At 48.3% G+C, this 16,949-nt stretch overlaps 1 protein-coding gene across 2 annotated transcripts; it reads left to right on the forward strand.

Annotated features, from left to right (window-relative positions):
• Positions 1-1,952: 1,952 nt before the first annotated feature.
• Positions 1,953-15,764, forward strand: ALAS1 (5'-aminolevulinate synthase 1). 2 transcript variants are annotated; one of them, XM_027120997.1, is made up of 11 exons: positions 1,953-2,100; positions 3,069-3,287; positions 6,444-6,671; positions 7,438-7,587; positions 7,998-8,220; positions 9,266-9,450; positions 10,299-10,478; positions 10,811-10,975; positions 13,070-13,338; positions 14,056-14,218; positions 15,450-15,764. In XM_027120997.1, exons 2-11 carry the CDS (start codon positions 3,089-3,091, stop codon positions 15,608-15,610), a joined length of 1,923 nt encoding a protein of 640 aa, XP_026976798.1. In that variant the 5' UTR covers positions 1,953-2,100; positions 3,069-3,088; the 3' UTR covers positions 15,611-15,764. The 2 variants fall into 2 exon arrangements, with proteins under 2 accessions (XP_026976798.1, XP_026976797.1); XM_027120996.1 differs by lacking the exon at positions 1,953-2,100 and adding an exon at positions 2,489-2,697.
• Positions 15,765-16,949: the final 1,185 nt, after the last annotated feature.

A 16,949-nucleotide genomic window follows, 5' to 3' on the forward strand; every position in this document is an offset into this window, starting at 1 on the left:
GGGCCAACCCAATAGCCTCCTCCTCCCTCTGGAATTATTTACAACATCCTATTTTACTTTCCGGGTGGATCTGCTTTGTTTCCCAACCTTTCCCTCTATTAAACAGGAAACTCCCAGAGGACTAGAAACTTATTGGTTTAAACAATAAGCCGCTGAAATCCATGACTTCACTTGACCCTCTGCCAACCACAAGTGGCAAGGCTGGGAGAGCTTTACAATGAGGAAATGGAGCCTTAGAGAGATTGTAGCCTACCTAAGACCAAATAAGATTGAGCCGGGGTTAGAACCCATGTCCAGTTCCGATGTCCAGTTCTTTCTGCTTCTGCTTTGCCTCTGATCACTCAAACAGCTCTGCGACGCGGGCAGGACAGGGATTATGATCCCATTGCTCAGATAAGGAAAAGTGAGGCCCAGAGATGGACAAAGCACTCAATACCATCTTTACCCTGTTTTGGCTGCACCTGGGTCTGACCTTTTCTCTTACCCTCTCTCCGGCTGTTGGGCACTGCCCAGGGCCCCTCAGCAGGATGGGGCAGAGCTGAACTTTGGGTTCCCAGGCAAAGCCCTCATCCTGGACCCCTGGAATGGTCCCAGTGCCACTCCAGACCCAGGTGCCTCCTCTTCAGGTGGAGACTCGCCTCACCTGCCTGGCAGCTGGCTGGAGATTCAAAGAGAGGGAATTGGGAAATACCTGGACACACCTTGGTCACCATCACTCTAGACTTTGTCCCTCTTATTAATGCCCAGCTGAGGAGGAAGCAACCTGGGTGGTCCTTTCCTGAAAAGTGGAGGAGGGCAACTCTGAGCCTGGCACGGGCCCAGCCCAACCAAGCCCAAGTTAAGCTGGGAAGGGTGTGGAGCAAGGAGGCCAGGCTGGCGTTCCTGAGAGGGGTTTGCCAAGCTGTACTCCACAGGTGTGGTCTAGGGGAGACTCAAAGGAGGTGAGGGCAACTCTGAACTTTGGGAGAGAGTACTGAGTCACCCAGCTGGTGCCCGGCCAGGGTGGCCAGCAGGGACTTTGGACAGCCCACAATGGAAAATAAAAATAATAATTGGGCTTCCCTGGTGGCGCAGTGGTTGAGAGTCTGCCTGCCGATGCAGCGGACATGGGTTCGTGCCCCGGTCCGGGAAGATCCCACATGCCACGGAGCGGCTGGGCCCGTGAGCCATGGCCGCTGACCCTGCGCTTCCGAAGCCTGTGCTCTGCAACGGGAGAGGCCACAACAATAAGAGGCCCGCGTACCGCAAAAAAAAAAAGTAATAATAATAATAATTAATATATGTCAACCCCCAACTATGTGTCAGGCCCCATGCCTCCACCCTCACCTCCCACCCAGTGTGTAGTGTGTGGGTTCCATCCAGCCCTGTTCCTTGTGCTCCTTCTCTGCATCAGGTTAAGTCCCTTTATTTCGGACCAGAAAAATGCCACGGCTGGGTCTCCGTCTGCTTCTCCTCGTCCTCCTCACTACGGATCCCTCCCTCCAGCTCCCTGGTCATCACCCCCAGGACCACTCCATCCTTGGTCAACCCAGCCCCACCTCCTCCGGGAAGCCCTCCGCCATGAAAAAAGCCCCGGTGGGTCAGATCCTGCTTAAGACCCTGGTCCGGAACTCCTCGTTTCCCCTGCCTCCTCTATATCCAAGGCACCCGTTTTTGCAGCCCTATAACCCCCTGGTTACCCTAGAGGCGCTTCCCCTCCGACTCTGCCCTTTTATGCTCCACAAAGGATTCTGAAGCATAGGGTAGTTAGGGGAAGCGGCAAGGTGGTGCAGCATGAAGTCATCCGTCCCCAGCCTTGTTCTTCGTCCTCCCAGCAGGCCGTCCCGGTAAGCCCAGGTCCCACCAGCACAAACCGAGCCTAAGGAGGAGTGCCTTTACGCCCCGCCCCGCCCTTCCAACTTCTGGAGTGCCCCGCGGCACGCCTGCGCGGAGGACGCCCCGGCCCATGGCGCATGCGCAGCTGTCTATCTGTGTATATTAGGACGACTGGGTTCGCGGCCTGAGGATTCTCGCGGATAAGGGCAAGGGTTTGTTTCTACCCTTGTTTGGGTACACGCCGCCGACGCCGCCGACACCGCCTCCGCCGAGTCTCCCGCGCAGGTGAGGGCCCCGCGCTCTGGATGCGGCGCGGCCGGGGACAACCCCCGCGTGTCCTGCTTGCCTGCGCCCCGCTACTCCGGCCATTGGGACCCCATCCCCCACCGCTCCAATCACCCGCCGCCTCGGGGTCAACTTTCATATGCCCGATCTTCTACGTGATCGGCCCCCTCACGGCGTTCCCCGTTTAATTGACCGCTTTCGAATTCCCTTCTTAGACACCTCCCGTTATTCTCGAGCTCTCGACGCCCCGGGTAACCACAGACCTCCCCTGCCCAGGACCACCACTTTCCACCAGACCCACGGCCCTCATTTTTCAGCCCTTGTCTCTTCCCAGTTAGCCCCAGCGGCGCTTCCCCTCGTATCCCTGGCCTTCTTTATGCCCCCTCCTTTCTCAGTTATGCCCAGTTCACGGAGCTGTAGGGGCATAACCTCGGGGAAATCCTGGCCTCAGGAACCCAGGGCCGGACTGGATGCCTTCTTGGGGTCTGGGAGTGTAGGGACCCGGAGAAGATCAGGATCCCTAAGAGTCTTCTCTGCCTTGATGGATGACAGTGGCTTCTTCCCTGGCCTCACTTCTTCACCTGGGTGGGTGCCAAGGTGTGTTATCTGCACTTCTGCACTGTGTATCTTCCTCAAGGAGCCTCTGACCTCCTAAACCTGTTCCTGACTTGTCCCTCCTGTCCCACCCCCTTGGTTATTGATCATCAGTATTTACCGTATTTGGTAAAGTAGTTTTGCAGGTGCCTTTGTATGGAGCTGGGGAATGAAGGTGATCTGGGTAGAGTGTGGTCACCACTTCTTAGTTGAGTCCCTCATCAGTGCTGTCCTTAGACATTTTTGAGTGAGACTTGTTAGTATCCCACAGTACCCTTGCTATAAATTTCAGGTGACACCTGAACCCAGTGACCTTGGAGTGGTATTTGCGTGATTATTAACAAGTGTTGGTATCACTCCCCATCTTTGTACAGGATCAGTGCACCTCCGGGACATGGAGACTGTTGTTCGCCGCTGCCCATTCTTATCCCGAGTGCCTCAGGCCTTTCTGCAGAAGGCAGGCAAATCTCTATTGTTCTATGCCCAAAACTGCCCTAAGATGATGGAAGTTGGGGCCAAGCCAGCCCCTCGGGCCCTGTCCGCTTCAGCAGTACTCTGCCAGCAGGTCAAAGAAACCCCTCCGGCCAACGAGAGTAAGTGTCCTTAGCAATGAAGTAGAGAGTGGTGATGTTTGCATTCATTACAAGACCCTGGAAGCAATTCTCACGCACAGTGCTGATGAGGGTCACGCGAGGCGGTTACTTGGTGCCAGGGTCAGTTCTCTGCATAGATTATCTCATGGAATTGTCATCCTAACCCCACAAAGTAGGCAGTTTTAGTTTTCACATCTTTAAAGGTGAAACAGTGGCCAGCATTCCACCTTGTGGATTGCATGTCAGTGTCTGTTGGAGTTTGTGAGTTGTCAGTTCCTGGTTCATGTAAATGTAAAGTTGGAATCTTTATGTAGAGTTGGAATGTAGAAGCTTGTAGCTTTTAAAGTTGTGATTTTTTTTCTTCTTTTTTTTTTTTTCCTTGCCTTTGCTATGTTGCCTGACCTGTGCCTTTTGCCCTCAATTCCTTTCTGTGCTATGCCTTCCCAAATTCCTGGTAGTTTCTTATGCAGTCACTTATCATACCTTATCTCTTTGTCTGGCTCCAGACCACATAGGCTATTCCAGGCTAAACCATCTTCAAAGTCAACTCTACCTGTGAGTTTTTCAGTTAGGTTAGGCTACACTGAGGTATCAAGCAACCCCCAAATCTCAGGGCTTAACACATAAAGATTTCTGCCTTGTTCACGCAAGGTCCACTTTGGGTCATCAGGGCAATTCTGTTCTAAGCAGTGACCTGGGGTTCCACACTCTGGTGTCCTACAGCTTTAACTCTGAAATAGGTGGCTTTTGGGTCACTATTGCATAAGGGGAAAGTGAGAGGGTCTCAAACCAGCTCATCTTTTTAAAACTTTTCATAACAGTAAATTTCAATTATGAACAACAATAATCAATCCAGGGCCAATTTTGCTTCACTTGTGTCCCCATTCACCCCGCCTGCTCCCACTGGATTAACTTGAAACTGATTCCAGAAATTTCCTCTGTAAATATCAGTATGCACCTTCAAAAGATATGACTCCTTTCTTTTTTTTTGCGGGCGGGGGCACACCACGTGGCATGTGGGATCCTAGTTCCTTAACCAGGGATCGAACCAGTGGAAGCGCGGATTCTTAACCACTGGACCGCCAGGGAAGTCCCTATGAGTTCTTTCTAAAAGCACCATCACAATACCATTATCACACCTAAAAAATGATGCAATTTCCTAATATCATCAAATACTCAGCCCCACCAGCTCTCGGATATTTTAGCCAGGAAGCAACACACAACATCCATTGGCCAGAACTCGTCACACAGCTCCAACTAAATGCACGGATGCTAGTTTTCTCTTTTTTTAATTATGTTTTTTACTGTGGCAAAATGCATATAACATAAAACTTACCATCTCAACCATTTTTAAGTGTACGGTGGTATTAAGTACATTCATATTGTTCTGCAGCCATCACCACCATCCAGTGTCCAGAACTCTTTTCATTGTCCCAAACTGAAACTCTGAGCCAACTAAATACTAACTCCCCATCCTCCTCCCCCAGATCCTAGCAAACATTATTCTACTTTCTCTCTATGAATTTGACTACTCTAGAAACCTCACATAAGTGGAATCATAAAAAATTTGTTAAAGTAGTGATTTTTTTGACACATGTATCTTTTCTTTTTTTTTTTTGGCACGGCTTGCGGGATTTTAGTTCCCCGACCAGGGATCAAACCCAAGCCCCCTGCAGTGGAAGTGCTGAGTCCTAACTACTGGACCACCAGGGAATTCCCTTAACACATGTATCTTTATTTTGTATATGAATTTTTAAATTTTGCTTTTAATAAAGACATCAGAGATTTGGTTTCGGTCTGTCTTTGCCAGGAAAGAACGAAGCTTTTCAGATATCACTTAATTCTAGGGAATAATTTACCTTACAGGCTCTGTTAGGTGTGTTCTCTGGATGTGGACTTGTAAGAAAAGAATGTTTTTTACTAGAAAGGATTTAATCCTTTCTAGGATTCCTTTTCCTCTTTACCATTGTTTAGGAGTTAGTTATGTTTTTTACCATTCTGTCCCTAGCAGTAGATTCCTCTTCTGTTCCTGGTTGAGTAAAATGTGACTTATCCACTTGATAGACTGCCATGCATCCATCACAAATGATATTCACAAACTATTTACTAGCTTATGTAGATCTTTATAATGAAAAGGGCAGAATAAACAAGCATATACAGAATAAGTACAACTTTTTCTAAATCTACACATAAGGGGTAAAGAAAGATAATATGCCAAGTTGTCTGCAATGGTTATGTTTTGAATAATAGAACTCTATTTTTCTAGACCTCCTACAATGAATATGTATTTACTGACTTTTATAGTGAGTGAAATGAACTTGAAAGCAGGTTTTTTTTTAATTTTATTTTTTCACCGCACAGCATGCAGGATCTTAGTTCCCACACCAGGGATTGAACCCCTGCCCCCTGCAGTGGAAGGGTGGAGTCCTAACAACTGAACTGCTGGGGAATTCCCCAAGGCAATTTTTTTGCTTTCCTTTATAGATTTTAATACAAACTGTATTGAGACACTGCCCAAGTTGTAGGAGAGCCTAGCCTATGACTCACAGGAGGATTCCAGAATGATGAAGAAAGACTTCTCTGGAAGGAAGATGAATGCATTTGCTCAAGGGGAGAGGGAAGTCTAGAAGCTTACCAGCCAACTGCATTAAGTCATGAACTTCTTTGAGGCATTTAGAGAAAACTGGTAGTTTATCTGTTAAGCAATGGCAAGCTTTTTTTGTCAAGAATCTGTTTAGGAAATATTAGCAGAGAAAAAAACCGTATGACCACTTCCAGTTACCTTCAAGAGTGTGTCCTCGCATGAAATATGCTGAGTGTACTTGGGGTAGATTTACTGGAAATAATTCAACTCAAGAATGCTGGGCTGTCTAGAACCAGAAAATACTACTTTGGGGATTTATAAGTGAGAAATACTATGGGTTTGAGAGGTAGGTGAACTGTGCCGGTTAACTCTTCACAGGAACATTGTGTCCAGTGAGGCAGATGAGAAAACAGTTGATTTAGCAGAACCTAATAAGAATAAACTTGTCTTTGGATCATGGGATAGAGTAAGTATAAGGTTTGTCTTTGAGGCAACAAGAGAAAGAAACAAGTGGGCTTCTGTGTACCGTGCAACCAGATCTGATGCTTCCGTTTTAACATTTCCCCCCTCAGAGAACAAAACTGCCAAAGCCAAGGTGCAGCAGGCTCCTGATGGATCCCAGCAGACTCCAGATGGCACGCAGCTTCCGTCTGGACACGCCTCCCTTGCCGCGAGCCAGGGCAGTGCGAGCAAATGCCCTTTCCTGGCAGCCCAGATGAGCCAGGGCGGCAGCAGCGTCTTCTGCAAAGCCAGCCTAGAGCTTCAGGAGGATGTGCAGGAAATGCATGCCGTGAGGGAAGGTAAACAGACGACACGAGCCATCAGAAGAGCGAAGAGGTTCTGTGGCTCTTTCAGACCCTCAGATTTATGTGTGAACTATTATTAGGGTAGTATTTGTGTCAGCACCTTCCTGTTTTAGGGCCGAGGAGGAAGGTCATCAAGATAGAGGACTGTATGGCAAAATGTGGGAGTTCTTTTTCTGTGTGTGTGTGTAGGATGTAACCAGCTTTTACAGTAATTCTTTAATTTCTGAAAATATCCCTCAGGCATAAACTATTACCAGTTGTCCTTTGTTTCTTTCCCACCATTTGGTTGGATAAAAGGTAAAAAACAGTGTTACTGCAGTAAGTGCTAGTTTTAGGACTCCCAAGCTGTGTGTCTTAGTGGTGGTCATTGAGTGGCAACCTTAATTCCACTTGTGGCTGTATCCATGGAACACATAAGGTCCCCAGAAATTCTCCCCAGCAGAAATGATACAAGTGGCTGAAATTGTTTTCTGTGAAGAAAATCAGGGTAGGGGGGGTGTGATGGGGAAGGCAAACCAGCCAGAAAAAAAAAACTTTGGACTTTAATGTTCCTCAAAGCTGACTGGTAGCTCTGAAAACAAAACCAAACAGTAACTAAAGAAGAAGAAAAGCTTCATACACTCAGTTACATCTCACTTTCGTTATGATGGGCTATTTTTGTGAACTAGGCAGTAAGCCATTTTTAACAGTATGTCTGGAAGGTATTGTAGACTCAGAATAGAACATTGGTCCCCTTTGCCTCTTGTTACTTTTGTTACAGAGGTTGCCCAAACCTCAGTGAATCCCAGTGTGATTAGTGTGAAGACCGATGGAGGGGAGCTGAGTGGTTTGCTGAAGAACTTTCAGGACATCATGCGAAAGCAACGACCAGAAGGAGTGTCCCACCTTCTTCAAGATAACTTGCCAAAATGTGAGTCTTCTTGTTATTTGCCTGATGCAGGAGAGTTTATAACTTAAACATACATCAGATTAAACGTATAATTGCATGGTGAGTTGTGGATTAAAAGCCATGTCTCTTGCTTGATGCAAGTAGATGCTCTTGGCTATAGTGAATGCCAGTCCTATTGATAGCCTGCCTCATCTCTCTTAATACCTACTGTCTGCTCACGGGGTCAGACATTGTCATTTGAGACATACACAGACTCAAGATAAGGATGTCAAGGAACTTGCCCAGATGAGTACTTAGTACTTAGTACGTTAGTTTGTCTAGAATCTCCTTGCTCCCGAATGGCCAAGCTGGGATTGGAACCTAGGTCTTACACCAAAGCCTAGATGTGCTTTTTAACCATCAAACTGTACCATCTTTTGTTCGGTTTTTAGCTGTTTCCACTTTTCAGTATGATCATTTCTTTGAGAAGAAAATTGACGAGAAAAAAAATGACCATACCTATCGAGTTTTCAAAACTGTGAACCGGAGGGCGCAGCTCTTCCCCATGGCAGATGACTACTCAGACTCTCTCGTCACCAAAAAGCAGGTGTCCGTCTGGTGTAGCAATGACTACCTAGGAATGAGTTGCCACCCACGGGTGTGTGGAGCCGTCATGTAAGTAGCCTTCAGTTTTCAGATGTCACTGGCACGTCACTGGCATGACTTAGCAAGACACTGATGATTTATAGAAATTGGATCTTTTATGAGGGGGATATTCAGCAGCTGAGAGTGTGCCATAGCAAAATGCTCCTTAGCCTTTAAAAATATGTACAGGTTACTTTCAGAGAAACTCTAATGTGTAAATAGTTGGTGGAGCCCCTTTGTGAGAGTTTTTTCTGGGCTCATTGACTACACATGTCCACTTACTACCCCTCCACAGGCAAGTCTTGCACAGAGGCTTCCTGGCTTGTGGCTGTGGGTGGAGAAATACAAATCGAGCAGCACTGGATGGTAGAGGGACTGCCCTGGTGGTACAGTGGTTAGGACTTCACGCTCCCAGTGCAGGGGGCCCGGGTTCAGTCCCTGGTCAGGGAACTAGATCCCACATGCATGCTGTAACTAAGAGTTCACACACGACAACTAAGGAGGCTGCTTGCTGCAACTAAGACCCAGTGCAACCAAATAAATAAATATTAAAAAAAAAAAAAGGGCTGGTAGAGCCTGTCGTTCATGTCCTTCAGGAGGTTTGCCATGGCTAGGAACACTTGAGAGAGTTGCTGGTCAAACTCTCCAAGCAGGCTTGCTAGAGAGAGCCCAGTCTGAGGTTTAGTAATAGAGATAGCCTAACATTACGGAACTGGTTCACAAAGAGTTTAGGTAACCACCATTCAAGATGTCCCTCTAGAGCCTGAGGTCGTGTTATTGGAGAAAAAGATGTTTGTCAGAGAAAAGAAATCTCAGTAAGTTAACTAAAACTCAACTAAGATTGTTAACACTTGCTCTTGATGTTCCCTAGAGGCCTCATCACCCTGGTGTTGAGACCTTCTCCCGCCCAGTCTAGAGATGAAGTGGGTTGAAACTTGTGTGAACTTCTGGTTCACAGGGAGAGAGGTGCTACCTCAACATCAGTTTCAGTCTCCTGGATCCTGGAGGGAGGAATGTTCACGTCGTATTCAGAACCATGAGATTTATTTTCTGTCTGCTCTTTTTTTTTTAAAAGGGACACTTTGAAACAGCATGGTACTGGAGCAGGGGGTACTAGAAATATTTCTGGAACTAGTAAATTCCACGTGGACCTGGAGCAGGAGCTGGCTGACCTCCACGGGAAAGATGCAGCACTCCTGTTTTCCTCGTGCTTTGTGGCCAACGACTCGACCCTCTTCACTCTGGCTAAGATGATGCCAGGTAGGAAGCTGTCATGGGCGCCTTAGAGTTTTCTGGCTTTCTTAGTAGTAACAGGAATATTGACAACAAAGAAAGCTTACCCGAACCACTCAAGAGTTATGATAGTAACTGGAAGCATTTGTTCTTGAACTGAGCATAAAGTGTTAACTGTACATTATAAATGCCAGTAGAACATGATAACGATAAAGAATCAGATTTGCAGGGCTTGTCTTTAAGCTAATTGCTTCCAGTGTGCTTTGTACTCTAAGAAAATCCTTTGGAGAATTCTCTTAGTTATGTGTAGTTATCTTTCTTTCTTAAAAAAAAAATTTATTTATTTTTGGCTGCATTGGGTCTTCGTTGCTGCGCACAGGCTTCTCATTGTGGTGGCTTCTCTTATGGTGGAGCATGGGCTCTAGGCGCACGGGCTTCAGTAGTTGTGGCTCGCTGGCTTCAGTAGTCGTGGCACGTGGGCTCAGTAGTTGTGGCATGCAGGCTCTAGAGCACAGGTTCAGTAGTTGTGGCACACGGGCTTAGCTGCTCCGCAGCATGTAGGATCTTCCCAAACCAGGGATCGAACCCGTGTCCCCTGCAATGGCAAGCCCTGTAGTTATCTTCCATTGAGTTTGGAGTGAGACAGCCAGATTTAAAAGCAGACTAGTTGCATGCCACTGGGTTATTTTATACCTATGGGCCTTCTCAGAGGAGAAGCACTAGTTAGTTATTTTTCCAGGAAGAAACTGCGACACAGGGTCTTTTTCCTACTGGGCAAAGCAACATTTTCAGGTCAAAGTCTGTTGTCCTTGACTGTCGAGGAAATAATTTGTCTTTGGTGCAGATGGCAATAAATAGCATTTTTGTGTTGTTAGGCTGTGAGATTTACTCTGATTCTGGGAACCATGCCTCCATGATCCAAGGGATTTGGAACAGCCGAGTGCCAAAGTACATCTACCGCCACAATGATGTCAACCACCTCCGAGAACTGCTGCAGAGGTCTGACCCTGCCGTCCCCAAGATTGTCGCATTTGAAACCGTCCACTCAATGGACGGTAAGTCTAGGTAGAGGCCAATCTGAAATCTTAAATGAAAACAAGGCCTGAACTTCTTAAAAGTGTGATATTTATTTCATTTTTGTAGTTTCTTTTCACTTTGCCAGGATTTTGTAGTTGCGGGACACTGTATAGATTGGGATGAATGTAGATATTCTACTCTGGCTTTTACTAGGCTCCAAACCCCAAGGTAATCCAGAAACTGGGGGAAGTTAATTGGTTTCCCCAATGTTAAAAATATCTTAGAACGTACGTTGTTGTGTTGTAACTCTTACCAAAACAGAAATTCGTGAAATAGCAAGCACTTCAACGCGGTCTGTGGTCTCTCCTAGGGGCAGTGTGCCCACTGGAAGAGCTGTGTGACGTGGCCCACGAGTTTGGAGCAATCACCTTTGTGGATGAGGTCCATGCGGTTGGGCTGTACGGGGCTCAAGGAGGAGGGATTGGCGATCGGGATGGAGTTATGCCAAAAATGGACATCATTTCTGGAACACTTGGTATGTACACTCTGCATAGTCTGTAATCTGCACTAAAATTACCTTCTTCTAACAAGGCCGAGGACTACTGGTCTAACAGGTCAGGTGAGGAGATGGTCTGATAGCATCTAAAGCCTGGGTCACTTTTTTGAGTGAGTTTTTCTTTCCTCAGTGAGTGGTGGCACAGCTTATCAGAATCCCTTGAGTCATGGCATGGCCCCCAGAATCAAAGTAAATCTCACAGCCTAACATGATAGAAGTACCATTTGTTGCCATCTGAGCTCATTCCAAACATAGTTGTGGCTTTAGGTATACGCCGTGGCAACAGCCTTTACTCTCTGTGCGTCAGATTTTTCCCTTATATTAAAAAAAAATAAAAAAGAAGAATTTTAGTGCTTTTCTCCTAGAGCTGCAGGTAAGGCATTGTGCTGTGAAGCACTGAGCTCTGTGCCTACCGGGTGGGAACATTCCAGTTCACCTGGCTACTTTGTATTTCCTCTGCTCCTCCCAATAGAGAGGCCGTGTCTCTTGGAGCAACTCCAGACTCTTCCAGACTCCATAGCCATGCTGCCTGCTGGGTGTAAATCTTGCATGCTTAATAACTCACTAGCTGTGTGACCTTGGGTTTGTGGTTAACTTCTCTGTGCCTCAGTTTCCTCATCAATATGATAGACGTAACAGTAGAACCCACCTCAGCTTGGAGAGGATAAATGAACTGTATACAAACAATTACTGTAGACGTTCTTTTGTCTATGAGGTAAAAATGTAAACTGTACAAATTTTTTTTAATTTTTTTGGCTGCATTGGGTCTTTGTTGCTGCACACAGGCTTTCTCTAGTTGCGGCGAGCGGGGGCTACTCTTCATTGCAGTGGGCATGCTTCTCATTGAGGTGGCTTCTCTTGTTGCAGAGCACGGGCTCTAGGCACACGGGCTTCAGTAGTTGTGGCACGAGGGCTCAGTAGTTGTGGCGTGCAGGCTCAGTAGTTGTGACACACGGGCTTAGTTGCTCCACAGCATGTGGGATCTTCCTGGACCAGGGCTCGAACCCGTGTCCCCTGCATTGGCAGGCGGATTCTTAACCATTGCACCACCAGGCAAGTCCAACTGTACAAATCTGAGGATTTCAAAAGTTAGTAAGGCAGCTGGAGACCATGTAGTGGTTAGCTAAAGTGCCACTTTACAGCCTGCAGTTGGTAAAGGAAGGGCAGGCAAAAAAGAGCGTCCTTCAGCACCGTGAAGGGGCGTGAGAACGTCGTGCAGACCAGTAGAGCCTGGGGCCTCGCAGGGCAGAGCCTTGCCAAGAGGAAAGCTCTTGTTCATGCGTCCTAATTCCAGCAGCCCTTTTCTTGTAAAGAGCTCTTATGACGTGGGCTCTTTGAAGGTATGGTCACTGTGAGATGAAAAGGGCTGGAGAGAGAGATTTTCCACTGTCAGAGACTATACCAACCCAGCAGTGCGTGGGGCTCAGGCAAGACTGTTAATTACAGAACATAATGTTAAGATCAAGGAGGACTCTTCTGGAGTCATTAATCCTGAAACCCGAGATACCGATTATACAAGGGGACTTAACAAGAATTGAAAAATGAGGCCGGCCCTAAATCAACCCTAACAGGGTCTGAGTTTCCATATTTATCCAGCAAACACTCCTTGTCAGAGTTTTGTGGTTACTTAAGTAGAAATTAATACCAGCCCTGCCAAAACAGTTAATGTCTTAGCTGGGTGACATTCCGGCCTCAGGGGTAATTCTCACAGTGAGCCCCCCGCTCAGACCCTGTCCTGGAGCAGGCGCAATGCAGCGCGAGGGGGAATGCAGCCAGCCTGGGTGGGAAGGGAGGTGGCACGTGGGGTTCAGGCACGCTGTGATCAGTCGCCGGTGCCAGGCCTGGTCTGGAGACCTGTGCTTTGATCCTGGTCGGACACCAGCTTGGTCTTGTGACTTTGGTCAAGACCCTTTCATAACGTTCTCAGCTTTTTCCCGTTTGGAAATGGGCTTGATTTGAGTCTTAGGGCAAACAAAGATGAGGAAGAGAAGAGTGAGTGCTCTGAGGCTCTGCAGCACCTGGCTGTGCACACTTAGGGCAGTTGCTGTAATAAATGAGCCTGTCTCCTCCCAGGCAAAGCCTTTGGCTGTGTTGGAGGGTACATCGCCAGTACGAGTTCCCTGATCGACACCATCCGGTCCTATGCGGCGGGCTTCATCTTCACCACCTCCCTGCCGCCCATGCTGCTGGCTGGAGCGTTGGAGTCTGTGCGGATCCTGAAGAGCACCGAGGGCCGGGTGCTTCGGCGCCAACACCAGCGCAACGTCAAGCTCATGAGGCAGATGCTGATGGACGCCAGCCTCCCAGTCGTCCACTGCCCCAGTCACATCATCCCCGTCCGGGTAATGAGCGGCCTGTGATTGGACTCGCTGGGGGCCGGGGCTCCGCACTCAACAGGAGATGTCCTGGTTCATGCCTTCCTGAAGTTGGGCTGCGGTGGGGTGACTGCCAGGGCGAGGGACTGTAGCCAGTGGCCCTCTGCCGTGTTTCTGCCTTTGGTTGACTTCACAATGAGAATGAAGCCTTTGAACCCAGCAGGCTGGAGCAGAGGTTCCTCCTCCAGAGCACTAGCCTTGACAGGGTAAACACAGAGCTTGTATCTGGAAAGTTCCGGAAGCCTGAGCTTGGCTAGCTTTGAAGTATGGCTTTCTATTCATTTAATTTTGAAATGGGTCTTGCTTTGCCTGCTACAAAGGGTAGCCCTGTTGGTGTCACAGTTGAATTCATCTGAGTAGTGGAGCTGGTATAAAAGCTGCCTTATCCCCAGGATGCACACGTCCAACTACCGTCATACTGGGGTCACAGAAGCTCCTGTTTCCCCCATTCGGAGTCTGGGTGGGAGATCAGTGTGAAATTTACTTCTAATATGGTTTCAGTTCTCTGGTCTGTAGTGAACAACACTGGACCCTTTAAGTCGCAGGTGTCTGGGCAGCGGTTTACCTCTGTGCCAGGCTTGCATACGCGGCTCCAGCCTGAGCCACGTGGGCACGCGTGTCACTAGTCTGCTAAGAGGTGGTCCATCCGGTTCTGATCTTACCTTCTGTTATCATCAAACTTAGGTTGCAGATGCTGCTAAAAACACGGAGGTCTGTAATGAGCTAATGAGCAGACATAACATCTATGTCCAAGCGATCAATTACCCCACGGTGCGCCGGGGGGAGGAGCTGCTGCGCATCGCCCCCACGCCCCACCACACACCACAGATGATGAACTACTTCGTGGGTGAGTAGCCAGGGAGCCGCCAGCACCTCATGGGAGAGTGGCATGAAGCTGTCTTTTCAGTGTCTATAATTGAAGCCATTCAGAGTCATTCAGATTTGTCTCTTCTTTTTCCAAGTAATTCAGAATGTTCTCAGATGGTATAAAACTGTAAAAGACACTTAGTCGTTTGCGTTCACTTCGGGAGGGTGCAGTCATTTGGGAAGTGCTGAGGGAGGCTGCTAATCCACTCACTGTTCCCATGCCCCTGTCTGTGTGACTCAAGGATGCCCGGTCACGGCTGTTGCAGGAGAGATGCCTCTGAAGGCCTAAGTCTGCCCAGGCCTCCAGAGCTCAGCTCTGTACTTCTCTCTGTTCTCTGAACCAACTCCACACAAACCCCTTCTGATGAGAGTCATTGTTCAGCATTTTATATTCTCATAGTTCTGTAGAAGCCAGTCCTTCACACACACACCCCCGCATCCACCTAAAGGCAGAGACCAACGGGCTGCCCCTGGTTGCCTCTGCCTCAAAGGTGCGTTCTGCTCCCCTCAGCCGCCACCCCTGTCCGAGGTGTTTCCCCTGCCTGGAGCCTTTAGGGCTGCTCTGCTAGGAGTGCTCAGCCCGACACAGTGGAGCCATGTGGGAGCAACTTCTTTCCTGAAGGCATGTAAAGGAAAGCCAGAGTCGGGTTTTGTTTCTCTTTTTTTTTTTTTATAACAGCCTATTAAGATGGAATTCACATACCGCAAATTCCACCCTTTCAACGTATGAAATTCAGTGGTTTTTAGGTAATGTGGTGCAACTGTCACCACTCTGATTCCAGAACATTTTCATCACCTCAAAGAGAAACTGCACACCCCTTAGCAGCCCCTCCCCATCCCCAGCCCCCGTCAGCCATCAGCCCTGATCCACTTTCTGCCTATACATTACACTTTATGTAAGTGGACTAGTACAATCTATGGCCCTTTATGCCTGGCTTCTTTCGCAGCACAGTGCTTTCAAGGTTCAGCCATGTTGTAGCATGAATCAGCACTTCATTTCTTTTTCTTACCAAATAATCTTCCTTGGCACAGATCTACCACATTTTGTTTATCCATCAATTGACGGATGTTTGGGTTATTTCCACTTTTTGACTATTACGAAAATAATGCTGCTGTGAACATTTGTGTGCAAGTTTTTGTTGGGGGCATGTGTTTCCATTTGTCTTGGGTATGTACTGCCTTTAATTTTTAAAAGCTGTTCCTCCTCACAGAGAATCTGCTGGCCACGTGGAAGCGAGTTGGGCTGGAGCTCAAGCCACATTCCTCAGCCGAGTGCAACTTCTGCAGGAGGCCGCTGCATTTCGAAGTGATGAGCGAAAGAGAGAAATCCTACTTCTTTGGTATGAGCAAGCTGGTGTCTGCTCAGGCCTGAGTGTGTCGCGCCCTCAATTACTCCACCTAACCCCAGGCCACATTGTATCCAGGTAGTCAGTTCTCCAGAGTTGTCTTTGTATGTGAATTAAATTATATTAAATTTTAATCTGTAGTAAACGTGTAGTCCTGAAAATAAATTCTTGTCTAAATCATGGGTCCTCTTTTCATTGGCTCCTGAGTCAAAAAATGATTCATCCCTTTAAACTTGGTCTGTATTGTTGAGATGTATGAAGTATATAAAAACATCCTGGTCCTCTGGGAGTGGCTCCAGACCCTGCTGGGATAGCAGGACCTCCCAGTCCGCAGGAAGCTAGCAGGTTTTTAATGCGAGCCAGGTGGTGGCGCAGCTGCGCCCCAGCCTGAGCAGTTCTGAGAGCAGTCACCACAGGGCACCACACGGCGGCTGTTTCACTCCGAGCCTCTCCCCACACCTTACGTGCAGTCCGTGCTGCAGCGGCTTCTCCCCTTCCGCTTTCCCTTCCCAGCCACTGCCTCCCTCTCACACTTCCCTGTGAAAGTTGGGCAGTCGGGCTTGTCTGTCACCAGCAGGTCCTCCAGCGCCAGCTGCACCTGTGATCGCGCCCCTCCCCTCAAAGTGGAGGCGTTTGTGCTCCTTCCCCTGACTCGTGCCCCTCGTGTTCTGGGTCCCCTGGCTTCTCGTGCATTCCTGCAACTATCTCTTGCCTTCTCCCCATTGGCCTGCAGCAGGCTCTCACCCATCCTAAAAATAAAACAGGCTCTCCCTCAGTCTTGACCCCCATCTAGCTGCTGCCTCTGTTCTGCTCCTTTTCTGTTTAGCCCGCCCCACTTGGTCTTTCAGCCTGTTCCTTGTGGAGGCTGCTCTTTTCTTGCCACGTCTTGCTTCTTCTTGCCAAATCCAGTGGCCTCCTGTTTTCCTTTCATTGGATCTCCCAGTAGTGTTTGAGGTGGTTGTCCTTGGCCTTTTTACAGCTTCCTCTAAGCTTCCGTGCCACTGACCTCTCCTGATTGCCCTCCTCCTTCCTGAACTGGTCCTTCTCTGAACATTGAGGACCCCCTGGGTTCATCTCTAACTGCATGTAACCCTTCCCCTCCCTGCACAGGATCTCCCCCAGCCCTGGGTTTCCAGTTCCAGCTGTACGTCACTGAGGGCCAGCAAACAAGCACCTGAACCACGCAGCTCCTGAGGGCGCCCTGGGTCTGCCCACTCCTCCCCTTCCTGCCTTTCTCCTCATCTTCCCACATCTACCCAGTTACTCCCGCCTCTCATGTGGAAAACAACTCTGTCTTGCCCACGCGTGACACTGTTAGCAAGTCGTGTACGTCTTACCTCAAAGATACACCTCAGGCCAGGCCAC

This window comes from Aethalodelphis obliquidens, unplaced genomic scaffold, assembly GCF_003676395.1.
Source record: "Aethalodelphis obliquidens isolate GAN/ISIS:26980383/991018 unplaced genomic scaffold, ASM367639v1 scaffold22, whole genome shotgun sequence".
Lineage (NCBI taxonomy): Eukaryota > Metazoa > Chordata > Mammalia > Artiodactyla > Delphinidae > Aethalodelphis > Aethalodelphis obliquidens.

Excerpts from the sequence above, each read along its gene's own strand:
- ALAS1 (XM_027120996.1), top strand. The coding sequence starts at position 2,646 with ATGACAGTGGCTTCTTCCCTGGCCTCACTTCTTCACCTGGGTGGGTGC. Across the intron at positions 8,221-9,265 it reads CGGGTGTGTGGAGCCGTCAT|GGACACTTTGAAACAGCATG; the intron begins GTAAGTAGCCTT and ends TTTTTTTAAAAG. Across the intron at positions 14,219-15,449 it reads GATGATGAACTACTTCGTGG|AGAATCTGCTGGCCACGTGG; the intron begins GTGAGTAGCCAG and ends TCCTCCTCACAG.